The sequence below is a fragment of the Kalmanozyma brasiliensis genome (assembly GCF_000497045.1).
Source record: "Kalmanozyma brasiliensis GHG001 unplaced genomic scaffold PSEUBRA_SCAF5, whole genome shotgun sequence".
Lineage (NCBI taxonomy): Eukaryota > Fungi > Basidiomycota > Ustilaginomycetes > Ustilaginales > Kalmanozyma > Kalmanozyma brasiliensis.
Window position 1 is genome coordinate 363,158 of NW_015961988.1, and position 24,538 is coordinate 387,695.

The 24,538-nt window shown below is 58.5% G+C and overlaps 7 protein-coding genes across 7 annotated transcripts; 1 reads left to right on the plus strand and 6 right to left on the minus strand.

Annotated features, from left to right (window-relative positions):
- Nucleotides 1-1,889: 1,889 nt before the first annotated feature.
- PSEUBRA_005184 (Gluconate transport inducer 1/Pac2) lies at nucleotides 1,890-3,878 on the minus strand (the record flags this gene model as incomplete). The annotated part of the gene is made up of 1 exon (XM_016438629.1): nucleotides 1,890-3,878. One exon carries the CDS (start codon nucleotides 3,876-3,878, stop codon nucleotides 1,890-1,892), a length of 1,989 nt encoding a protein of 662 aa, XP_016290491.1.
- A 4,182-nt stretch (nucleotides 3,879-8,060) lies between these two features.
- On the minus strand, nucleotides 8,061-11,339 carry PSEUBRA_005185 (Ran binding domain protein; the record flags this gene model as incomplete). The annotated part of the gene is made up of 1 exon (XM_016438644.2): nucleotides 8,061-11,339. One exon carries the CDS (start codon nucleotides 11,337-11,339, stop codon nucleotides 8,061-8,063), a length of 3,279 nt encoding a protein of 1,092 aa, XP_016290492.2.
- Nucleotides 11,340-12,021: 682 nt separating this feature from the next.
- On the minus strand, nucleotides 12,022-14,439 carry PSEUBRA_005186 (uncharacterized protein; the record flags this gene model as incomplete). The annotated part of the gene is made up of 1 exon (XM_016438631.1): nucleotides 12,022-14,439. One exon carries the CDS (start codon nucleotides 14,437-14,439, stop codon nucleotides 12,022-12,024), a length of 2,418 nt encoding a protein of 805 aa, XP_016290494.1.
- Nucleotides 14,440-15,235: 796 nt separating this feature from the next.
- Nucleotides 15,236-18,505, minus strand: PSEUBRA_005187 (ABC transporter, transmembrane domain protein; the record flags this gene model as incomplete). Its single annotated transcript, XM_016438635.1, has 1 exon — nucleotides 15,236-18,505. One exon carries the CDS (start codon nucleotides 18,503-18,505, stop codon nucleotides 15,236-15,238), a length of 3,270 nt encoding a protein of 1,089 aa, XP_016290495.1.
- Nucleotides 18,506-19,202: 697 nt separating this feature from the next.
- PSEUBRA_005188 (Aminotransferase, class I/classII) lies at nucleotides 19,203-20,741 on the plus strand (the record flags this gene model as incomplete). The annotated part of the gene is made up of 1 exon (XM_016438624.1): nucleotides 19,203-20,741. The coding sequence occupies one exon, from the start codon at nucleotides 19,203-19,205 to the stop codon at nucleotides 20,739-20,741; it is 1,539 nt and encodes a 512-aa protein (XP_016290496.1).
- Nucleotides 20,742-20,947: 206 nt separating this feature from the next.
- On the minus strand, nucleotides 20,948-22,210 carry PSEUBRA_005189 (Proteasome component (PCI) domain protein; the record flags this gene model as incomplete). The annotated part of the gene is made up of 1 exon (XM_016438639.1): nucleotides 20,948-22,210. The coding sequence occupies one exon, from the start codon at nucleotides 22,208-22,210 to the stop codon at nucleotides 20,948-20,950; it is 1,263 nt and encodes a 420-aa protein (XP_016290497.1).
- A 627-nt stretch (nucleotides 22,211-22,837) lies between these two features.
- On the minus strand, nucleotides 22,838-24,250 carry PSEUBRA_005190 (NADP-dependent oxidoreductase domain protein; the record flags this gene model as incomplete). Its single annotated transcript, XM_016438630.1, has 1 exon — nucleotides 22,838-24,250. One exon carries the CDS (start codon nucleotides 24,248-24,250, stop codon nucleotides 22,838-22,840), a length of 1,413 nt encoding a protein of 470 aa, XP_016290498.1.
- Nucleotides 24,251-24,538: the final 288 nt, after the last annotated feature.

A 24,538-nucleotide genomic window follows, 5' to 3' on the forward strand; every position in this document is an offset into this window, starting at 1 on the left:
AGGAGGGAGGACATGACGTCCGACGGAAGCTGAAAAGTGGCACATCAGCATGAGGGTGGGGGGGAGACGCCGATGTCGAGAGCAAGCGAGTTTGCGATCGACCGCGTGCATGGCATTGCTACTCCGAGCAGCGAGACGAGAATTCGCAGCTGGTTCGGGAAGATGAGCCGGCTTGGTCGCTCTCAGCTCCAACGTGCGGCAGGACACAGCTTGGTCGAAACAGGTGAAAAGACTTTCCCACGGTGACTTTGTCTGCATTGTCGTCGACAACAATGCTCTAGGGCTGATGGCATGCAGGGTCATTGCTCTAAGCGAGCACCTTTTCAGTGGAGCCGAGATGCCATGTGGACACTTTAGCTTTTCAATGAGACTTTTTCGACGGTCGATGTGGCCGGGAAATCGACCTTCCCGGCCAAACAGCAGTCGAACGAGTTTCAAATCCTCGACTGGTAAACTCCGACTCGCAGAGCCAAGTCCATTCAATCACGGTCCGAAGAGGGAAAGGAGGTGAGGGCAAACCGGTCACGGTGACGAATCATTTCCAAACTCAGACCGAAGAAAACAGCCCCTCAGCTGATGATTGGGCAGTCGAACCGCAGCGAGGTGTGGCTTTCCCACTGGTGCTGAGGTCGAGTCTTGACAACACTGCATGTTGCTTCTGGCCTGCATATCAGCCACGAGCTAGGCGTGCTTCTGCTGGATGCGCGCGTGGGACAAGTTCATCCGGATGCAATGCCCCGTGAGGCGAAAGGCGACCACGTCCGCAAATGGACTGCCATCAAGCCAGGTAGTCAACCTCCTTTCACCCGAGAGCAGACGTCGGATCAGACGCTCGCTTCTCGAGCATGATTGTGCACGTCGACGAGCTTCCATCCGTGCTGTCAAGCCTCTAAGCGAGAGAACACTCTTTCGCAACTTCACGCTCCGCTCCAATCGGGTGGTTTCACTTTGGCAAACTCGAAGCCGGTCTCCTGCCTTGATTCGTCGTTTGAGTTTGGTGCCGTCCTTTCCCTTGCTTTTGCGTGCCATCAGAGCAGTGTGGGTCCGGTGCAAGGGACAGCAGAGCTGGTCTCTTGGAGTCACATCCTACGTTGTGTGCGACAGCGTCTGGCAGTCGAGCACGATCGCTCCTAGTGGCATTCAGCGTGGTCTTTGAAGACACGCCGTGGTTCTCTCGCTGCTGTTCTGGCCACCGATTCTGCTTCGGGCGACCCACATCCGACCTCACCTCGTTCAACGGCACAAAGACAGGGGCACGTCTTTCTCGAGCGCGCAGATCCGCGGTAAACACAGGAGCGGACTTTCAACGGGCCCCTCGCGGACCACTTTCGTCGGACTTGAGGCCACATTGGCGGGCCTCGACTCGTTGGCAAGGTCAAATGGGGGAGATGAAGCTCGGATCGCGGGGCGCGGGCGATGAATCGGCCGATGCTGCCTTTCGAAAAACGAGGATGCAGGCTGCACGGGGCCAGGGTTGAATTTTGGCGCCTCCTTTCTCGTCCCTCTTTTTCTTATCTGTCTTGCTTGAAAAGATGAGCTCGTCGCGAGCTGACGACGACGAACCAAACTCAGTCATCCAGACCGAGGATGCTCCGCGGGAAAAGCAGACGCAACGCTTGCAGTCGGAACTTAGCACAGTCTCAACCACAACCGTGCGGCCTGTCGGCCGAATAGATTGCGATCGGGCCCCATATCGACCGATCCATCCCATCATCCTCTCATCCTTTTCCTCATGCTTCCACTCAGTCTCGCTCACACACAAACAGCAGTCCTTGATGAGCTCCTGTGATGCGAATGCCATTTCATGCGTGGTATACGTGTATGAGTGATGAAAACAGCTACGTGATTATGCGGGACTATAGAAAGACAGCTGGTATAGTGGGGGGAGATCAGATGCGGACGCTGAACCTGTCGAGCGCCGCCCTGTCCATCCGTGAGAAAGCCGGCTTGACCAGCTCGTCTTCGGGGCTGTTGCTAGGAGCCGAGGTGGGCGGAGTTGTATTCGAAGGCAACGAGTCGTCGCTGGAGCCGCTGCCGCTGCGAAGGCTGAGCAGCGCGCCGACCGCCGAGTCGTGCTGCTCTTTGAAGCCCAGGGGACCGCTGTGGGTGGAACGGAGCTTGGAGACGCCCTCGTCGTCCGAGCTCACACGACCGAGCGGGCGAATGGGCGCGAGCATGTCCTGTGCGGACGAGTGAGGGTCGCTCATGCTTGAACTGCGCATGCGCTGCAGGCGTGGACGGACGGGTTTCGTGTCGTCTTCGAACGAGGGTGCGCCACGGAAGTCTTGATACGATCGTTTGCGACTGTACAACAGACCGGCGCTGCCAGGCGCTTCAAGCGTAGCGTCTTTGCTGTTGCGACGAACCGCGAGCTCTGCGTACTTGGAGTCGACGGGGATGGGTCGGATGGGCAACAGGCCGCGTGCTTCGTGCAGCGGCGTCACCTCGGCAGCGTAGGGCAGGCGATCGGCGGTCTCGGTCTTGATGGCGCTGTAAGGCGACATGTGGCTGTCAGGCCCACGCCTCGAGCTCGACTCGCGTGGTGAGAGATGGTGCGGATCCCTCGAGCCGGGTGAGATGCGACCACGATCCATAGCAGCCCGCTCGTCGGCGTATGCCCTTGGACTGGGCGACATCTTGCGAGCGTGGAAGCTATTCTCTCGCGAATGAACGCTGGGCTCACCGTGCGATGCGCGCAGGTCCACAGGTTCCCTGTGAGCAGGGCTGGGAGGCGATGCAGAGCCCTCGTCAAAGTCGTCAGGGTTGACGCCAGGGGGCAAGTCGCCGGCACGGCTAATCGGGTCGGGATACTCGGCCTCATCGATCTCGAGACCCCACTCGCCGCCGTTCTCGCCAACAAAGCGCGGGTCTTCGCTCACCCTTCGAAGCAAGCCTTCGCGAACGTCGCGCTTGGTGTAGTACGAAATGACGTGCAGCTTGCGACCCGAGGTGGTGGTCATGCTAAACGACTGCTTGATGAGACCATCGGCCTTGTAGAGGTTCGAGGTGGGACCGCCGGTGATTGAAGAGGAGGGCTTCTTGCGTGCCTCGAGCTCGCGGTAGGTCAAGAAGCAACCACTGACGCGACTAGCGGACCAGCACTTGCCGTCGGTCCATCGTCGCATACCAGCCTCCTTCTCGTCCCAGACAAAGATGCTGCCGGAGCAAATGAGATCGGCGCGCTCCGAATCGAGCAGACGACGGTTGACACGTCGCGGAGGAGGCAGACCGGGAGCCCCAGCATCGTCGACGAGATCGCACGCTGCGAGCAGGAGGATGGCATCCTTGGTGGTCTTGATGTGACCTCGGTAGGTGGGCTGCTGCTGCGAGCCGGTGGGCATCGAGATCGGGTGGGCGATGGAAGCGCGCATGGCGTGCATCGAGGAAGAGGCAGATGAGGCGTGGTGCGAAGGGTGCAGATGACGCGCGTGTGCTGCGTGGCCGGGGTGCTGCGAGTGGGCGTGGTAGCCGTACGCGTAAGGTGCGTAGGACTGGGCGGCATGGATGGCAGGAGGAGAACGAGCGCCGGCGTAGCCATAGTGGGCGTCTTGGGGGTGGGGAGCGTGTCTGTGGTGAAGAGGCGGGGGAGGCAGAGGACCGCGTTCGTCGTAGTACGAGTGATGCTGTCTTGTGTAGGTGGGGTGAGGAGCGTGGTGAGCCGGGTAGGCACGCTCGGTCGGGTACGAGTGGTCGGCGGGATACATGGGACCGTGAGGTGGGGCGGGAAGCGGACCTCGTGGCATGGTCTGAGATCGAGCAAAGTCGGGCCTGGGGGGAGCCTGTTGTCGGTTGGAGTAAGCGTGCATGGTGGCGTTGTGTTCAGCGTGATGCGAGTAGCGATCGTTGGTGTACGCAGAGTTGGAGTAGTGTGCTGGCATGGTGTCAAAGTGGAGAGCGAAAGCGAAGGAGGGCACGAACGATGACGATGATGAGGTGAGCTGATGAAACTGTAACAGGATAGAGCGGCTGAATGGAGCCTTTTGAAAGTATCTAGATCAAGAAGACGTGGTGGAAGAACGTCGGGGCTGGCTCGCCGGTCGATCTAGGACGGGCAAGGCAGCAAAGAGTGGGTGGAGATGATCACAGATGGCGATCAGAGAGCAGGACGATGTCAATGGGGTTGAGATGACGAAAGACAAGGGATGATGGTGATGAATGTCGTAGCAAAGTAGACGACAAAGATGAAGAGAGCAGCGAAGCGACGTCGCTGTTGAGGAATGAGACAGTGAGAAGACTGCTTGGTAACGATGGCTGGTTGGTGGTGGGGAAGAGAGCGAGAGAAGGGAGCTTGGATCTGTGGAAGGGGATAACGAACGCACGTCTGGAAAAAGATGTGGCTTGATGCACCCGAGAACGCCAGCTTAGCAAAGGCAGCTGCAAGCCATGGGTCGATCCAGAATGGCGCAGCAGCCGCTCTCGACAGGAAATTGTCATCTGGTCACCAGAGCGAGGCGAGCAAGATGCTCACTCACTCGGATTGAAAATGCCTCGGACCTGGGGGCACCACAGCGGCGAATGGAAAAACAAAGCGCAGCAGCAGCAGCCACATTACAACGGGAGCCGTAAGACAGTTTTAAATTATTGGGCGGAATCACGGTCTCGCTAAACACACACACACAATTTCTGGATGCATCGCCTGGAAAAAGCATGTATGCTTGCTTGAAAAGCCTGAGCCGTGAGATGGCCTTTCATCCCGTGACGATGAGGTCTCACAAGGCGGCTGAAGGAGACTAGAGCAAAAGCATCACCACAATCCGATTCTCGGGATCGCTGTCTTGGACTTGGATCCGACAAGGCTAACTTGACGGGCTGAGACCCGACTCTCAAATCGAAGATCGGCCTTCGCTCTGGTCCCACTACCTGCAGCAGGCCTGCATTGCGGGACTGGAAACTATGCTATGCACTGTTGGATCGGAGAGGGTCTTTGGTGCTTTGATTGGTGTCCACCACTCTCCCGAAATTGAAAAGGTGGGAACGATCGACAGGGTTTGGCTCCAGAGACACACCAGAACGCGGAGCGGGGATCCACTCGAAAAAAAGATGGGAGTCCGAGCCCAATTTAGGCTCTGCTTGCTGCCAATTTTGAGTTTTGGTTTTTGGATTTCATTTTGATTGAATTCGGTTCAGCAGCCGTCTGAGCTCACAGAGCAAAGGCGCAGCAGGGCCTGGCAACACCAAGCGAGACGCAAAGGCGCTCAAAATCAAGCTACCGCTGCAGCAAGATGTGCCAAGCGATGCTCAGGGTGCGTCATGCCCAATTCTACTGGGCCCGCCAGTCTATTGTTCTAGAGCAAGCTTACTGCATCCGCTTGCATTGCAAGGTGCTCGCCATGCACAACGTGCGACGCCTGCTTATCATTGATTCTTGTCGTTGAAACGTCGTGCTGATTTCGAATGGACGATGCTCTCCACTTTTTCGTCGATCGAGATTCACCATGAAGGATTGGTGCTCGCCTCCAACGGAAACAACGGAAAAAGAGACGCGCTCGACCCTTGACCGGGGCCCTACTTCTGGGTGTTTTTCACCACCACCATCGCGCTCGGAGCATTACTATCTCAGCACCGTCCCGTCTGTACTTGCCCCGCAAGCGATCCGCCTTGGACCATGCCCCTTCCTTTCTTTCGTCAATGGACACACGCGTTTAAAGCGGTTATTGCGACAACAAAACACTCGATCCGCGTCTCAATCATTGTCGCTCATGCGAAGCAGCATACCCGGGGACAATGGCCTGCAGCCGGCCGGCGAACCGAGCTTACCTCAAGAAGCAGCACAACATGCACCTATCGATCTGGAATGCATCTCTAGCTCCATGCACAGCAGCTCAAATTAGGACTCGGTGCCGGTAGAATCCACTGGACGACGCCCTTGCCGAGCTACTGTAACCCACCGCTTCTCTCCGCTTTGGCAAACTCATCGTGCTTGGTCCGAGGATCGTGCATGCCTCTCGATGCCGTTTCGACGGGGCGTCCGTTACCTACGTTGGGCATCTGTGCCTGATTCTCGAGCGGCATTCCCCTTTGTCACCATCTCACCACCATCCCGGCGAGTGATTCAGAAGCCGCTGCAAGCCATCGTTTGTTGTTTGCGAAGGGCGAATGCCCCGGACGATCCCCCTCTCCCGCCCTGGTCAGCCGATGTCGCCTTATCTAATCGTGGCGCTGTGTGTGTGTGTGTGTGGCTTTGTGCGAGCATAGTCATGAGGAATGCTGGTGGTAGTGAGATTGCACTGGATCCTATCTTGGAACGCATCGTCAGCCATCGTCTCACCCAGAAACTCGCTCGTAATAAGACTCATTTTGCGGAGCACCAATTTCAGCCCCTTTCTGCTCTCCTCGGCTACCGAGGGGGCACGCGCGCTGCAACCTTATATTGAACGCGCGCTTGCGGTTCTGCGGGAGCGGAGAGTCATTGTTGCCATATGCACGTCAGGATCGGACGGATTGTTTGTCCCTTTGCCGTCACGCAAAGACCGCGAGCCTGTGGACCCTTGCCAACTCTATCCATTTCCCCCCTTCCCTTCTCCGTTAGAGCGTACCATTGTACGCTCGATACACTGAAACCGGCCATGCAGACGACGATCGGTGGAGCTCTAATTTCTTCGGCCTTTCACCCTCGCACTCCGGATGGTCAGCATTCCGCTCCGAGTTTCGCTGACCCTGTGAGGACGACTGAGCAAACCGCACACCCGCGCATCGACCGCCCACACAAGTCTTAAAGAAGGATAGAGCTCACGCCCGCCTCCGCGCATCACATCATCGTGCGTTGAAGACCTGATCCCCGAGCAGCGTCGTGCGCCTCTGAGCGAAGCACCCGTCCGAAACCCCACCAATCTCATTCATCCTCGCTAGTCGATCTGTGGAGTCGTTGCAACAAGACCACACGCAGAGTTGGTGAAGTATTTATGTGCAGAGCAAAATTTTGCCAAATTTGACCGCTGAAAGGGAAAACCAGCCCGGACAGGGAAGCGCACAAACTGTGGTACAGAACCCGTATTTTTAGAGCTCTCATCTCCACAGGCCCGAGCTTTTTTTTTCGGATTCCGAGAGGGATCAGGCCTAACAATCCTCGAATTTCCATGGCGTGGCAGCTGAGCGTCACCACGGGTGATAGCGAGCGTGCCATCCAAACGGCGATCAAGACTTTGCACGCTGAGTCCCTGAACACCGACCGCAGTCGAGCAAGTAGGCGAATACAAAAAAAAACAGAAGAACTGCAGCACCTAGGATTCCCGCGTGGTCCCCCACCGCAGTACTGACTAGGCGATACCTTGCTTAACTTCGCAGATCGGACGGGATGCGGTGCTTTCAAGGTTCTATGGCCGCAGATGTCAGCACCGCACACCATGTACAACATAGCCTGTAAACAAGTGAGGGCGGAGTGAATGTGGGTAGGACCGAACACGCGCCCACCGTGGCACTCCAGGTGGGCAGTTTGGCGGTTGGGTCCATTGATAGATCCCGAATCCTACCTTGCCCATCTCTCACCTTCTTGCGCATCCTCTCTGCACCGGGTCGCGGCTAGGCGGGTGTTCCAGGGAACACTTCACGCGGCTGAGCTGCCACCGGCACGAAGAGGGGCAAGTGGACGAGAGGGTGATCTTGCTCTAGGACTGATGATGCCTTGTCGAGTCTGCATGTGGTTGTTCTCCCAAAGGAAGAGGGCATCGCAGATTCGCCATTGGATCGTCCACATCACACACCTCACACACAACCCTACCACCACATCATCCCATTATCGAAGCGACGAGAAAGTTTCATTACTCACCGATACAGACTCTCTACTTGGGGTGGAAGGGGGATGTGCGAAACGTTCAATGGGTCTTCTCCCACGCCGAAGCAGAAAGGGAGGGACCTAAATCCTTGTTTCGGTTCGATGTTGCCCACTTCTTCAATCGACCAGCCACTGAGCAAGACTGGTCAATCAAATATTTGGGGCGTTGGTGAGGTCGTCACGACGAGGATGGGAAAGGGGAAAAAGGTGGAACCACACACACACATCACGCCGATCACACCACGCCATCTGAAGAACAGCATCGTATTCCCGACCTGCACTCCACACCTCAGGACTTGCTCGCCGCCGTCTCGAGCATCTCCTTGAACTCCCCCGCCATATCCTCCGTCTTGACCTTCAACCTCACCTGCATGGGCTCCTGCCCATCGAACCCCAAAAAGCTATTCACCGTCTTCTCCTGTGTACACTTCAACCCCTTATACGTCCTGAAGTTAACCACGACTTTGCCGTTGGCCTCGTTCCTCGCTAGCAGCCGGTGCTTGTCCGTCGTGGCATCGTGTTTGATCTTGGCGATGCAGATGCCGAGGTCCTTCCAGGATTTGGTGGGGAGGTCGAGACGCCAGATCTTGGCGCGAACTTCGAGCAGGGTCGATTCAGACTGTTCGCCTTCGCCCTCGCCGAGCAGGCCGGAAGGTTGGGAGGTGGAGGCGTCGTCCGTGGCTTCGGTTGTGTCATCGTCAGCGGCGGTGGTGGCAGCGGGTACGGCCGCCGCAGCTGGTGCGGAAAAGCTGAACCCACCGCTGCTCGGTGCAGCCGCCTTGAGCGGAACACTGTCCCCCTTTCCGTCCGCGCCAGCGGACGTCTCGATCTCGTACACAAAGTCGAACTTGGGCAACGCCGACTCGGCCACCGACCGGATCTCGTCGCGCAGCGCTTGACTCGCACTCTCGCTGCTCGAAGCCGTCACAGCAGCCACCTGCCAGTCGAACGAGGGCAGCTTCGAAACGTCTTCAGCGAGCACTTGATCGCGGATCGAGCTTGGTTCGGTGCTCTTGTTGGCCGGTGGCGCGGGAGTCGATGTGGTCGATGAGTGAGAAGTGAAGCTGAATCCGCTCGTCTTAGGAGCGCTGGTCGCGGCTGGCTTCTGCTGTGGCGCAGGGGCGGCCGAGACTGGGCTGAAGGAGAACGATGTCGAGGGTGCCGGTGCAGCTGACGTTGCTGGCGCCGACGTCGCCGCCGGTGCAGTCGGCTTCAAGAAGGAAAACCCACCGGACGGCGCTGCAACTGTCGAAGGCGCCGAGCTGGCGCCAGGCTTGCTTGTGCTGAACGAGAACCCTGACGACGGCGCTGACGTCTTCGCTGCGCTAGCGCCAAAGTTGAAGTTGGGCTGAGCAACAGCAGGCCCGCGCGACGGAGCGGGCGCAGCCACCTCCGAGTCGGAGCTGGGCGAGTCGGGCGCTTGGAAAGCAGCCGACAGCGGCGAAGGCTTCTTGGGCTTGGTGGCCGTGTACTGCGGTGGCAGCAGGTTGGCGGAGACCTTGGCGGCTTTGTTCTCGACGGGAGCTGGCTTGGGTGCGCTGCTCTGCGGTTCCTGCTTGTCCTGCTGCTGAGTCTTGGCCTTGGTGAGCGCTTCCAGTCGGCGCTGCACCTCTTCTGTCTTTTGCAGCTTGCGTTCCTGCTCTGACGGCTGCTCGGCGGCCGGATTTGCGACGGGCTCTGGCGCACTATTCTTCCCGTTGCGGTGAGGCTCAGGCTGTGGGTCCTCGGCCGGTGCCTTCCTCTTGCTGATCGTCTTGGGCGCCGTGCGCTCGATCAGGTCGAGCACCGATTCCTTGGGAGGACTGTGCTTCTCCGATGCCTTGGCCGTTTCTCTCGCCTTGGCACGCGTAAGCATCGTTGTGCGAGCGGAGCGACGCACCGGCGCTGCTGTGGCTGCACCAGCCTCAGCGCTTGGCTTGCTCTTTGCAGCCACGGGTGCAGACGACTGATATGGGTTGATGAGCTCTGGCTTGGTGGGAGCACGCACCGGTGGTGTCGTCTTGAGGATGTCTTGAATGGCGCTGGCCGTGCGTGTAGGTACCTTCGGCGGGCTCGTCTTGACGGAGGAAGCGGCGGTAGCCTCGATCGATGGAGCGGCGCGCTTCAACGGCGATGTTGACGCACTGGTGGCCGATGACGAGGCCGCGATGTCTCTTGCGAGGAGACTGCTTTGACGAGCCTCTTTCTCGTATGCTGGCGCGAATTGCACCGTCTGAGAAGAACTCAATCCGCGACTGGAAGAAAAGCTCTTCTCAACATCGACGGCGGTACGACGGCGCTTGGCCTCTTCGTTGCGAGCCGATGCGTCCTGCGTGTCGTCCACATGTCTGGCGAGCCCTGCGAGATTGGGATCCGTGCTCGATCTGGGCATCCCTCCGGCGGCTTGCGACTTGGCCATCTCTGCTGCGCGCGATGCGCTGGCCACGACGGGTCGTCGACTCCTCAGCGAAAGGCTGCTCATGCCTGGACCGACGTAGATAGGTCGCCTGCTGCGAGCAGACGTCGATGCTCCAGCGAAGCCGAGTTGCGAGGCGGGGGCACGGGGAGCAAGGAACGAGTATGCGCTCGAAGAGGCGTTCATCTTGTTCGTGCCCGGGTGGAAAAGAGTGTTTGTGCTCTGCGAGTATGGAAAAGCGGGCGGTGCGATGCTGCTGGCTCGAGAGGATGGCGCAAAGCCGGTCCTTTGCACTTGCGCATATCCTCGACCTTGATTGGAGGTACCAGCGAACTCAGATTCGAGGTTTCGCCCATCTGCCATGCTCTCCTCGATCAAACGAATGCAGCCTTCGACTTCGACCTCTGTGAGCCCGCCTTGACCGCCGCGCTGCTTTTCGGCGAAGAAGCGGGCCAGCAGGTCATAATTGCGAGACACGGGGCTGGTCTGTGTTGGTGGCGCATAAGATGTCGTTGGCAAGGGCGTGGATGACATGACTTCGGGCTGTGCGTTGTTGAATTGTCGACGCAGGCCGGGCGTGACGAAAGCATCGTTGGCCAAGGGAAGCGTCTTTGGCGGTGCGGCCAATGAGGAGCGTGAGGAGCGACTTGGCGATGGTGGTACTTCTGAGCGTGCGCTGCGCTGACTGCTCTGCGTATTGGACGAGGCTGGCTGGACAGCAGATGCAGAGAAGCCCTCCTCGGCATCCTCGATCATGCGGTCGTCTGTATCGTCATCCTCTTCAACTTGATCAAGCTTCGACTCTTGTCGGAGAGGGGTGCCGGCGGGTGGCTCTTGGTCCATGTCCACCTCGTCACCACCTCCTCCGAAAGCAGCCGAACGCCGGGCCCTGCTGAAGCCGCGGAAGGGACTGATCATGGAGAAGATCTCGCGCAGCATCATGGGCGAGCTTGTCCGCGATGTTGGCGTGCGGGGGCCGAGAGTAAGTGCAGAGGATGTCGGTGCCTTGGTCGGCGTCCTCGCATAGGGAGAGGGTCGTGTCGGTGTCTTTGGAGCTGGCTCTGTCGAAGTGAGAGCAGAAGATGAAGAGGAAGCAGGCTCGTCTTTGCGACTGGATGAGGATCCAGCAGCAGCAGCCGCTGCCGCCGTGCGAGTGTGTCTAGATGGCCCCATGTTTGCAGTTCAAGCAAGCAAATGAAGTGGGCGGGTTTGTCTGCGCGGAACTGTGCTGAACAAGTCGAATGCGATTGCTGCTGCTGATCTTGTGCGAGCTGATGAGGGTGTGACACGACGCACAATAGGGTTCGAAGACAACCGAAATGAAGTGCGCATGCATTTAGAAGCTGATGCTGCTTAGACGATACCGCAGACCATGCGCATGGGCGACTTTACAGCGCGTCGTTGCGGCACGAAGATCCTGGCCGCTCGTGCAGAGCGAGGGCGAAACGAAGACTTGAGGTGCTCGACGGAAGTGTAGCTAGTTGCAGTGAGAAGCTAAGGAGCCCTTCGTCGATGACGAGCGGACGAGGTTGTTTTTTCCAGCTGGAGGCTCAAGAAGATCGCTGATCGGTCGCCTGATTCTGCCTGATTTTCAGTCTTCTTTTTTTCTCTCGCACGGACGGTGAGAACAACACTTCGACATCGACGCTTGCCAGATCAGCACGGCTCTTCATCTTCACTTTGACTATGGGCCGTGGCCAAGTAACAGCAATGACTGTTCTTTCGCAAGCAAGAAGAGATCCTACACATTCGCATACGTCCGTGGAAAGTAAAGAGAGTCCATGGTAGAGATTCGCACAGTGAAGGGTGACTAACGAAAGAAGGGTGACTAACGAAAGCATACAACTCGAAACCACTATGCGTTGCTGTTGCTGTTGCTAGCATCCAGCGAGCTCGACAAGACATCGTTGATCGAGCTGCCCTGGAATCCTTGAGCCAGCGCATCGATCTGCGTGCCCATCCCCGGTCCTGATCGCTTCTGCTCCTCCAGAATGCCCGGCGCAGGAATGGCGAGGGGTGCAGCGCCCGCAGGCAGACGTTCCACCGCCTCGGCTGACAGCTCCTGCGATGGCTGCGACTGCAGCTGGACGGGAGAGAGACTGTTCAAGGGCGGTGTCGAGCTGGCCTGCATCATAGCGCTGAGGGAGGCCATCTTGCCATCAGCAGCATTGGTGGGAGGCGAGCGCGAGCTGAGCCCCGTCAGATCGCCCACGCCGTCGCGGAAGTCGCGGCCGATCTTTTGGGAGCGGATCTGCGAGGCAGTAGGCGATGGGCCGCCAGCCAGCACGGCGGAAGAGGCTACAGATGCTGCCGTCGAGTCCGCTTCAGAGTTGGCGACCGTCGAGGGCGAGGCGGACATTGGGACCGAAAAGGCAGTTGTGGTGGTCGGCACGGCCATACTGTCGGGGTATGGCGCCTCGGCCGCGATAGCGTCGGCCGCTTCGGGCACGGGCACAGCACGCAAGGTGGAAGCGCTCGAGCTGGAGATGCTGCCGTGACCGCCCATGGGAACCGAGGGCGTCGTGGTCGTCGGTGTCGGAAGCGGCGTCATCGATTGGAATCCGCTGCCGAATCCACCACTCTCACGCCCTGCGATGCTCGACGTCGTGCTTGGATGTCGCGAAGGCGCCGCCGAGTTAGGCCTCGTCGCTGGCTGGTCCGGCGAGGCCATACCGATCATCGGTCCTCCCCGTGCCAGCAATGCCTGTCGAACCATGTCCGCCGATGCACCCCCCGCATCCGCGTCGTCCTCGCTGTCCGACGCGGCAGATTCGCATCCCGACACACTTGCGCTCGATGCCGTGTCGCCATCCCAGACATCCTCCTCCTCGTCGTCATCATCGTCGTCCTCGCGATTGAGCATCTCCTCAATGGTCTGTTCTACCTCCTCGTACTGAGCACGCAGGATCGCTTGGCCCTCTGGCACACTGCCATCGCGTCCGAGCCACTTGCGCACCCCCGTGTCGTTGCCGTCCTTGTCGAGCACCTTGCTCCGCATGTTGTCGATCTGGTGCAGTGCCAATCGGTACGGGTACAAATCGCGCATGGTGAAAGGACCGCCGTACTTGGACACCTCCTTGAGGCACTTGGACACGGTGGATAGCTTGTTGCTGATGGGCATGAGCTCTTCCGAGATGGGCTCGGACGACGCCACCAGTCGGTAAATGAGACCGTAACATCGTCGCAGCAGGTACAGAAGCACCAGCTGGCCTTCGGGCTGCTTGCCCTCGGAATCGACAAACTTGCCATTGACTCGCAATCGATCGATCTCCTTGAGCGTCACCTGGTAGTTCCAGAGGTCGGTCTCGCGCAGCGTCCATCGATGCGTCAATACGAGGTGCTCGAGCTGCGACTTGATCTCGACGAGTCGGTCGTAGATCGGCTGCAGCGTCATGGGGACTTCGTCGTTGCGCACCGTCATGTCGTGGCAGATCTCGAAGCACTCCTCCAGCAAACCAACGAGAATGGCTTGACCGGCTGGCACCGAGCTACCGCCTGGACCCAAGAACTTGCCATCGACACGCTTCGCATCAATCTTTCGAAGCTCTTCCTGCAGCTGCTTGATCTCCGCACGTGCCGGCTTGGGCTTGGCTGCTGCCGCGGCGAGTTGTCGACGAATGGAAATGATCTTCTGATGGATAGGCACGAGCTCGACGGAAAGCACCTTGAGCGTGCTCTCGAGCTTGCGGAGCATCGTCCCGCACACCTCGAGTTTGCGCGTCATGAGCTTGGTAAGCTGCGGAGGATGACGTCCGCCTTCGCCGTCCTTGCGAATGATCTCTCGGAGCTCGGAGAGACGTGCGCCAAATGGTTGAAGGTCGGCCTCAGTGTAGATGCCGGACTCTTGCAGATGATCCAGCAATTGCTTCATACAGCCGAGTTGAGAAAACGTCGCTGGGCTTTCTCGACTGCGCCCGATGGTGAGGAAGAAGAGACTGAGCAGGGAGAAGACGTCGTTAAGGGTGGTATCGACCCGGTTCTGCTGAAGCACGGGCGAGTCGTCGGAACCGCCGGCCGCAGTCTGATCGGCTTGCTCGACTTGGTCCGAAGAAGAGCTGGCAGCGGCAGCGTCCTGAGCGTTGGCCTGCTGCTCGTCTCGTACAGCATTGAGCTTGGTCACCTGCTTGATGACTTGCTGATATAGCTGCTGGACATCCTGGGATCGAATGAACTCGGAGCTGTCCTTCTTCAATGCTGTGAGCCTGTTTCGGATGTTGATAAGCGCCTCAAGGATGGGGAGCTCCTCGTGCGGAATGCTCGACATGGACGACATGATGGGCGCGGCCGAAGTGTTGGCAATAAGTGCGGGTCAATCCTTTCCGTGGGGATGAAGATGGTCGCAGCGAGCCTCCCGCAGTGCGCTGCCAAATTAGATGAGCGTCCCAAGAGCCGTTGCCGCGGATGTGGTGGAATCGACGCTGCAGTGCTGACGACTGTTGGTGAAACGTTGTCGGCGCTCCGAGACGAATGCGATCTCCTTCAGCGAATTGATGATGGTGGACTGGGTTGCCGGAGCGGAGGGATCTGCAAACTGAGCCTCAACGCGTGAAAGTGAGACTGGACTGAGTGGACGGTGTTAGCTGCGGATAGCGCTGAGGTCCACGGCACGGATGAGCGAGCAGAGAAGCGTGTTTCCTTGCAGGTGAAACAAAAGAGCGTGATAAGCCGAGCAGTGCCGACGTCGTAGTGTTGTGTGTGATGTGATGAGATGAGGGAAGTGATGGTTTGTGTGGAAGCCGCGGAGGTGTCGATCTCAATTTGGTGAAGCCGAATCACGGAAGCGGTCGAGCGTAGCTAATTTCGGCACGAGCTGCAGGTCTGCGTGTTCCAGAAGGCTCTGCTCAGCCGCCCTTCCACGCCGCGGTTTGAAAATGCACACTCCATCCTCGAGCTCTTCTGAAAGCTCATCTTCCCTTCAATACCACTCAGTCTGATTCAAGTCACCGCACACACACGTCTCATACCGAGGACGGGATCGATGGTTTGCAATGACCGCATCGACACGATGATCCAGTCGGTAGCTATGGCTCTCCGAGACTGAAGCAAATTCTGCGCGACGTCGAGCCAGATCAGTCGCTCGACCTCTTCTGCTTCTCCTTCTCCCTACGCTTGGCATTCTTCTTGCGGTTCGCTTGCCTCTTCTTATCGTCCTTGCTGAGTGTACCGCTGTTTGCCAGGTCCGACCCCGAGGGCGAGTCGTCCTGCACCGACTCCGACCCGCTGCGGCTCATGCTCGCCGGCGTCGGCGCCGACTCGACCATGAGATGGTCCTTGTTGCCTTTTGCTTCCTGATTCGACGAGGCGTCTGGCTGCGTCTTCTGAGCCAGCTCGGCAGCGGCCTGGATCTCGGTCTGCTCGGGCGCTGCTTCCGATCCGCTGTTCGCTGCTGTGGAGGACGACTCTGCATCCGCCGCAGTACTGCTGTTGCTGCCATTCGGCGCCTGCTCAACGCCTTGAATCGGGTTCTCTGGCTCGCCAGTGACGGCAGGCGGAACAATGCCAAGCAGACCCGGCTGCGCCTCCACCGACTTTACGTCTTCCTTCTTGGCTTCAGCCTCGACCTTGACCTCGCGACTCGCCTCCTGAGCCGCCGCTGCCGCCTCCTGCTCCTTCTGCGTCTTGATCTGCTGCTCCCACATCTTGCTGTACAGTCCCTCGCGTGCGATCAGGTCGGCATGCGAGCCGACCTCGACCACACGACCCGCGTCCATGACGATGATGGTGTCGCAGTTGATGATGGTGGAGAGACGATGTGCGATGGTCAGGCTGGATCGGCCCTGCATGAGATTGTTCAGCGCCGACTGCAATTGACGCTCTGTCTGGCTGTCAAGTGCCGATGTTGCTTCATCGAGCAGCAAGATGGGAGGGTTCTTGAGGATGGTCCGCGCGATGGCGACACGTTGCTTCTCACCACCGGACAGACGGACACCGCGCTCGCCGACGACAGTGCCGTAGCCATCCGGGAAGCCCTGGATGCGGTCGTGGATCTGAGCAGCGAGGGCTGCAGCCTCGACTGCCTCGTCTGATGCCTTGGTGTCGCCGTACAGGATGTTGGTGCGGATGTCGTTGTTGAACAGCGAAGGCTCTTGCGGCACGACACCGATGGCACGTCGGAGCGATCGCTGCGTCACATGGCGGATGTCTTGACCATCGATGAGGATTCGTCCGGATTGTATGTCGTAGAAGCGGTAGAGCAGACGCAGAACCGATGACTTGCCTGCACCAGATTCGCCGACCAGGGCCACGCTCGAATGACGGTCGATCTTGAAACTCAATCCCTTGAGCGCCTCCACCTTGCCGTCGTACGAGAAACGCACGTCCTGGAATTCGATGATACCATCCGTGACGACGAGGTCCTTGGCATCCGGCAGATCCTTGACTTCCGTCTTCTCCTCGAGCAGCGTCATGAGCTTGTCGGTGTCGACGAGGTTCTGCTGCACCACGCGGTATAGAGTGCCGAGCATGGACAAGGGCGAGTAGACTTGCTGGAGGTAGGTGACAAAGACGACAAACTGCGAGCTGGTCGTCTCGCCGCGCACGACACTGCCAGCGGCAAGCATGATGGTGAAGAGCGTACCGAAAGACAGGATGAGGTTCTGCACCATGTTGAGCATGTTGAGACTGCCGATCACCTTGAATTCGGTCTTTTGGTATTCCTGCAGAGCACTGCGGAAGCGCTCGGCCTCGTACGATTCGTTCGAGTAGCACTTGACGGTCTCCCAGTTCATGAGCACATCGGCTGAGATGGCGCGGCAGATCGAGTCCTTGTTGTTCATAGCTCGGCGAAGTCCCGTCCTCCAGGTGGTGAGCTGGACGCTGACCCACGTGTACGCGACCATGACCACAAAGAGCGCAATGCCGATGGCGGGGCTGTAGGTGCGCGTCATGTAGAACATGGCGACAAAGATGTCGATAAAGACGGGAAGCAGGCTGAAGAGGAGGTACTGGAAGAAATTGTTGATGGCGCTGCCACGATCGAGGATCCGCAGCACCTCGCCGGTCTTCTTCTTGGTGTGAAAGGACATGCTGAGGTTGAGCAGATGCTCGAAGGCCATCATGCTCATCATGCGGTCCGAGTACTGCTCCACGGGCACCCAGAGGATGTTCTGCAAAACGCTGAGCAAGCTTCCGGAGCCTTGCAGCATCTTGAGGCCAGAGTAGAGGACGACGTCCCACCAGGGCGAGGCGCCGGTGGAAAGGTCTTCGACGAGCTTACCGAGGGCGAGTGGGGTGAAGAAGTTGACGACGCGCGCTGCAAAGAGAAGGATGACGCAGGCGACCGCAATGAGCTGTAGGCGGAGCGACTTGGAAGGCCAGAGGTAAGGGAAGAGGAATTTGATGCGGTAGAGGAAGACCTTAAAGGTGGGGGGCGGCGGTACTGCAGCGACGGTGAGACCCATAGAGGCATTTGGATCGCGGTTGGGCGTCTGTGTACCCGAGTTGGCAGCCGACTTTTGCTTTGCGTTGCCGTTGACGTTGACGGTGGTGCTAGTAGCGCCGTACGAAGGGGTGGCAGAGGAGCCTGGAGCTTGGAGAAGGCCGGTCGACTCGCTGTTCGTGGTCGGCGCCGAGCGTGGCTGCGCAGAAGAAGAAGAGGGACCGCTGGTGGCAGCCTCGTTGGCCAGCTCGGCAGCACGCACGAAGCGAACACGGTCCCATGACAAGGCGAGGATGAGCACGGGATAGAGAAGCAAGAGTCGGAGGATGATGAGTCCGAGTTGGGCGATGGACCACGGACTGGTGGAAGGAAGGTCTCGACGCTCCTTGGGAATCATGTAGAAGACGAGAAGCAAGATATCGGCGATGGCGCCCACGGTGAGGGACCAAGCCGACTTGCCTCTGCCGTACTTGCCCCTGCCTCGCACCTTTTCCTCCCACAGTGCAGCAATGACTATCGAGCCCCATGCCAGCAGACCGCCGAGAGCTTGCACGTCGACGGCGGCCCAGAGGTAGAGATCGGGCTGCCATTCTTTGGGAGGCAGCACGGCTCGAAGAATGATGAGGACGCCTGAGATGAAGAAGGTGGCAGCTAGGCCGAGCTGAGCGGACTGCGTCAAGAGACGGCGGCGTGATCGAACTGGCACGATGACGGGTGTTGGCTGTGGTGCGTCGTCATCATCTTCGCGACTTGCCTCCGCGCGCAGCTGTTCGTAGTCGGATCGTTGCGAATGCAAGCGGCGAGCCAGAAATTGTTTTGCAGGATCGAGCAGAACCGAAACGAGGGCAATGAGGAGAATGGCGAATGGCTGGAGGATTCGGAGGCTGAGGAGAGCCAGCTCATAGTTGACGTCGGTTGTCGTTGCGAGTAGCGCGAATGGTGAAGAGCCCAGCGCTGACATCTTGAAGTACGCCTGGCAGGGCTGGATGGCCAATCCACGAGTCGACCAACACCACCGTCCTTCGCTGTCCGAGAGCGTCCCTTCCGGTTTCCAAATGGACGAGCGAAGATGAGTCGGTTGACGACTGCTTGAGCTTGAGTTTGTTGATATGAAGCAAGGTATCGAGAGCCTGAGCTCCATGAATTGAGCTGGGTCCCTGAGTCCTCACAAGCGAAGTGTCACTTACACCCCTGGGCTGAGCCAACACTCTCTCACGACTTCATAAGCCAAAGCTGTTCACACGCAACCTTCTTGATCGCCAACTTTTTGCAAGTGCAGCTGGGCACTCCACCTTGACTTGATTGGCTCCCTCGTGTTGCTCTTCTCGTCCAATTCCGGAGACCGCGGCGCCCTTTTTGCCTCGAGGAGTGTGAGATTCCCATTACCACAGAAAAAACAAATCATGCGCGGCACGGACCCTGTGTCTGTTGGTGAGCCCTGCTGAGCTTTCCGGCCGCCGGCTGTGCGCTGCAGCGTGATATCTTCTGACATGGAGTGAGCATTTGGCCGTGCCGAGCTCCGTGCCGGGACCCTGCACGGCCTCTTGTTCGAAGCGCACGTTGCTTCAGCGAGCGAAGCTTTAAGTAGAGCCGGCCTTCCCTCCTCCTTTTCCTCTCCCACCCCCGTCTCCTCTACCGCCTCTGCTCATCGCGCCACCATGGCATCCCACGACGGCGCGCACCCAGCGCAAAAGCTCAAAGCCACCGCCGACACGGTCCTCTCCGCCTTCCATCACGAAGATCAATCCGAGGCGCACCGCATCTTCCGTTCTCACCCTGGTCACTCCGGTCGTCGCACCTCCAAAGTCTCCACCACCGACCTCGAATCCTTCAAGTCCTCGCTCGATCATGACAAGATTGGCGAAAAGTTCCCCGCCATCGAACACCCCGGATCGACCGGTGTCATCTACGTCACCGACCGTGCCACGAGCAACGGCTTCTACTATGGCAATCCCGAATGGGCCAACATGGGCCAGGGAGCGCCGGAGGTGGGCAACATCGAGGGCGGAGTCCCACGAACGCTGCAGTTCGATCTGAGCGAGTTCGGCGAGGGCGTACACGAGTATGCGCCCAACACAGGCACCATGGCGCTCCGAAAAGCCGTGGCCAACTACTACAACGTGACCTTCCGCCAAAACAAGAGCAACAAGTTCGACTACAGCAACGTGTGCATCGTCCCCGGTGGACGAGCGGGTATGACGCGACTGGCTGCCGTCATCGGGTCCGTCAACTGCGGCTACCAGCTCCCAGAATATACTTCTTACGAGAGCATGCTCAGTGCGTTCAAGAGTCTCGTCCCCATCCCAACGGTCCTCTCCGCAGAGGACCGATACAAGCTCAGCACGGATGACCTGCGCAAGGAGATCAAAGGTCGCGGTCTGAGCGCCATGATCATGTCCAACCCGCGCAACCCTACGGGCATGCTCATCGAGGGCGAAGAGCTCAAGGCTTTGGTCGAGACGTCCAAGGAGCTGGGGTGTACGATTCTGCTCGACGAGTTCTACTCGTGGTACATGCACGAAGGTCCTTCGGGTCGGGCAAATTCCGCGGCGGAGCATATCGACGATATCAACGACACGCCGGTGGTGATGATCGATGGACTCACCAAGGGGTTCCGTCTACCCGGCTGGCGCGTGTGTTGGGTTGTTGGGCCTAAGGACATCATCACTGCTCTCAACCAATCGGGATCCTTCCTCGACGGCGGCACCTCCCACCCGATGCAGTGTATGGCGTTGCAGATGCTCGACATCGACCGATGCAACCAGGATCGCATCGCCTTGCAAAAGCTTTTCAGGCACAAACGCCAACACGTCCTCTCCCGACTCGCCAAGATGGGCCTCAAAGTGCACATCGAACCCCAAGCAACCTTTTACATCTGGCTCGACCTCAGCCCTCTCGCCCCCTCCCCGCTCGCTTCCGGGCTCGTCATGTTCGAAGAGCTGCTGAGGGAGAAGACCATCGTAGTCCCCGGTATTGCGTTCGATATCAACCCCGCGCACAGGAGGAACATCGTCCAGAGCCCGTGTGAGAAGTTCATTCGCATCTCGTACGGGCCCGAGATGTCGCAGATCGATCGAGGATTGGATGCGCTCGAGAGGGTGATCGCAAAGGCGCACCCGGACCACTCGGAGTATGGAAAGGTCGGCAAAGGGTTCGCGCCCACCAAGACGGCGCATGCGGATGTCAAGCACGATTAGAGATCGAGGTGTGGTGCGCAATGTCAGGTTTCGTGTCAAGTGAACGCTGTGTGTCCAGCGTGTTATTTGTGTGAATTAAGTAGCAGTGCTCCCAGCCAACGTGGCGCGGCCATCAGATCTGGCGCGCTCAAACACACATCACGAGCAACACAGGCTACCGTTTGATCTGATGCTGCTTGCTCTGCAACAACCCGTACATGCCCCATCTACGTCAGCTTGTTCGCCTTCTTATACAGCGAATCCACCACGTTGCCCACATGCTTCAACGTATCCAACGTCACCTGATACGTCTTATCCTCCTGGGGCTGTTCGTACACCACCAGACAACCTGCGCCCTGGTCCAGAATGCCATGGAACACCTTATCCAAAATCATCTGACTCAATTTCACCTCGACCTCCCGCACCGGCTGTCTCACCTCCTTGGCGATATGGGCGATCTCGACCCTCGAATACGGTTCGATGACCCTCAGCAGGTTCTGCTCCAACAACGTGTCGTACAGTGCCGAGAGGTGGTTCTTGACAATGGGATCGTTCGAAAGTTCATCCTTGTACGTGCGGAGGGCTTGTTCGAATCCTTCCAGCGATCGGTCCTCGTGAGCCTTGGCGACGGCTTTCATCGCCTCGACGTCTCGACCGGCGTACTTGGTCGCGTGCTTCCCTGCAATGATGCTGTTGACATCCTCCGAAAGATTGAGCATGATCTTGCACAGAAGCATGTATTTGAGTGCAAGGGGCGCACGTGGGTCGTCTTGGAGCGCAAACCCTTCGAGCGTCTCGAAAAAGTACGAGTAGGCGGTGGTGTAGTCCTTGTCCTCGGCGTGGAGGACGCCGGCTTGCATGTCGAGCTGCGCCTGCAGGGTGGGCGGGCAGTAGATCGAGTTGGCCGCTGTTCTCGCCGATGTCAGCGCCGCTTTGGCTTTGGGTAGGTTGGAGATGGCATGGTTGACCTTGGACTCGAGCAGGTGGACTTCCGTCAGGATCATCTTGTCGTCCAGCTTCTTCAGCTCTCGAAGCAACGTGTCGATGAGTGGAAGCGCTTCGCGGTAGTTCTTGTTCTCGAAATAGAGTCCGATGAGCTTGGTCTCGAGGTTCTGTTTCAAGAAGATCCGCTTTTCGGACTTGGCCCATTCTGCGTTCTCCTTGGTGACTTGAATCTGCGTCTGCTGGCTACCAGGGATGCTGCCAAAGTAGTCGATGAGCGTGCGCACCAGCTTGGCCGTCTTGGCCTTGGCGATGGAGCTCATAAACGTGCGTGAGGAGCGCACTGTCTCTGCAAGCGCGTCGGAATTCTTAGTGTCGCGGTAGAGCTCTCCGAGACGGAGCAGCGCCGCTTCCTGCTCTTTGAGGACAGCATCGTCGGGGGTGGCGGACTGATTCGAGAGGATGGATTTGAGGATGCGCTCGCCTTCTTGCGGATTGCCTGCCTTGATGGCTTCGTCGGCCTGTGCTACTGTCTGTGCTGCCGTCATGGTGCTGGTTTGAGTGCTGATGGGCTGATGTGTGCTCTGCAAGCGGATGCGGTTGATCTGGCAAACCTCGCGTCGAGTGGTGCTCGCGTTAAAGGGGTCCAACTACAGTCGAAGGATGAGAAGAGTGCTTTGGAAGGGCTCTGCACGGTGGGTTTTGTGTCGAGGCGAGAATGAGGTTGCTGCCGGTGCGGGTGAGAAAGGCAGCAGTGATGCTCGAATAGGTGATCGGCAAAGCGAAAGGTATGAGATGACTCGAATGGTGATGGTGTTGGTGTCTGTTGGTCACCGTCGAGAAATCGCAGGTTTGGAAGTCACAAAGTACGCGTCAGTTGGCTTGAGCTCAGACCCTTTGGAGATACTGCCGCTCTACAACCGCAATTTCTTCGCAGAGCGTGATCGAGGCGCTTTCGCCTCCACACTGCAACCTCAATTATTCGATTTTGTTAGACCGACAGGTGAGCGTTCCCAGCTTCTCAATGGTGCTTTGTCTTCATATGAGCACAAGTCGTGGCTTTGAGCCGCTTCGAGGAGCTACAGAGGCGCAAATACGATCCATAAACAGCTCGGTATAAGCATCAGGTTCCTATTCCGTTCCATTTCAAACAAGCCCGTGACCGGGAACGCGCGCTAGAGACCGCTCGACCAGCTCCACTCCCGAACGCCCCTCTGAGCAAACAGATCCCGAGCGACCTGCTCGCTCCTCGTCTGCTTCTTGTACGCCTCGAGTTTTGCCTCCCTATCCTCCTTCAGCGGATAGAGCACCTTTCCAGCCTCTGTTGCGCCAGCCGCCAGGATGCGATACGCCTCGATGGTACTGTGGACGTGATCTGGGTTGCTCAACCCGACCAGCGTTCTCAGCTGCGGACCTTGGCCTGAAGGATGGGGCAGTTCGGAGCCGCGGAAGCCGTAGGTGAGGGCTGTCATGGTGAGCGAGCTTCCTTGGGCGAGGAGGGTCTGGCTTGCTTCCTTTGTGGCTGCTTGGAGGGCGGCGCTGGCCGGGTGCCAGGAGGGAGGCGTGCCGTCTGTAAGGAGGCCCATGGAGAAGGGGCTACCATTCATCAGCAGCGGTGCTTTCCAGGCGAGGTCCTTGAGAGAGGCGGCATCGGCGCCACCACGAGGATCGGCGGCGAAGAGGTCCTTCCAGCCCTCTAGAACGGATGAGTGAAGGCAGTGGTTCGAGTAGTTGAGCACCACGTCGAGCGAGCGATAAGGTGCGCTGGTGGCCACCAGTCGAGACAGTCGCAGCAAAACGGGAAGAGGGTATCCCGAGATGCCTACCCGCTTGATGACGCCTTCGTCCTTGAGCTTGAACAGTGTCCTCACAGCTTCGAGGAACTGCTCGTCTCCCTTTCCGTGCACCTTGGAGGCTGCTTCCAGCCCAGGCGCCAGACCCAGCGACTCGATGACTTGCTCCCTTGTCTGGTTCACGCCAACCCGAGACGGCTCGACGAGCCCCGAAACGATCCCACTCTCCCACCCCGCATCGTGACTTCTTCCCACCTGGTCGCACACGAACTCGGCATCGTGCGTAAGAGCCACATCCAAATAATTCGTGCCCAGCCTCCTGCAGCTGCCCCTCACACTGCTGTCGATCTTCGCCGCGCTGTAATCAAAGTCCCCTTTATCCGGTCCGTACCTTCCGCACTTGGTGATGATGTAGTACGACTCTCGCGGGAACTCGGGTTCCAACCGTCGGAGGATGTTGCCGAGCGTGAACTCGGATGGAAAGTAGTACGGCGAGGTGTCGAAGGCGTTGATGCCGTATCGCAGGGCTAGGCGGACGGTGCGAAGGGGTAGGTCGGAGGCGAGCGTTTCCGAAGTATTGTACATGTCTACGCCAAAGACGCCTCCTCCAAAAACGAGCGGAGACGCGTCGGCCGCGAGATCGCCAGCACCCTTAGCGAGATTGGATGGATCATTGATGGCGTTGGTGCGCCAGGGTGCAAGACCGCCTTTGAGCTCGTCTTCCACCAGCGACTCGAGCGCCGGCTGTTGTGGGAAGTCCGAGTTGCTCGGTTCGACGGAAGGATACTTTGGCATCTCGAGACGTGGTTCTGAATGAAGGAGGTTCGGGGTCGAGGAGTGAGCCTTGGGGTCCAGCGCTGATGCAGACTCTCCTATATGCTGCCCGAAAGCTCGGAGCCCAGGACAAGCGATTTGTGGGGTAGTGAAGACGCACGGGACAGGCTGATTGGTGTTGGACAAGAGAGCAATCAATCGCACCGACAATTCCTAACCCGCAACCCCACTCTTTCGAGACGAGCCCGAGAAAAACAGCAGACACATCGGCGTGGGCGCCGAGACGGTGACCGGCGTCTGTTTTCCCCG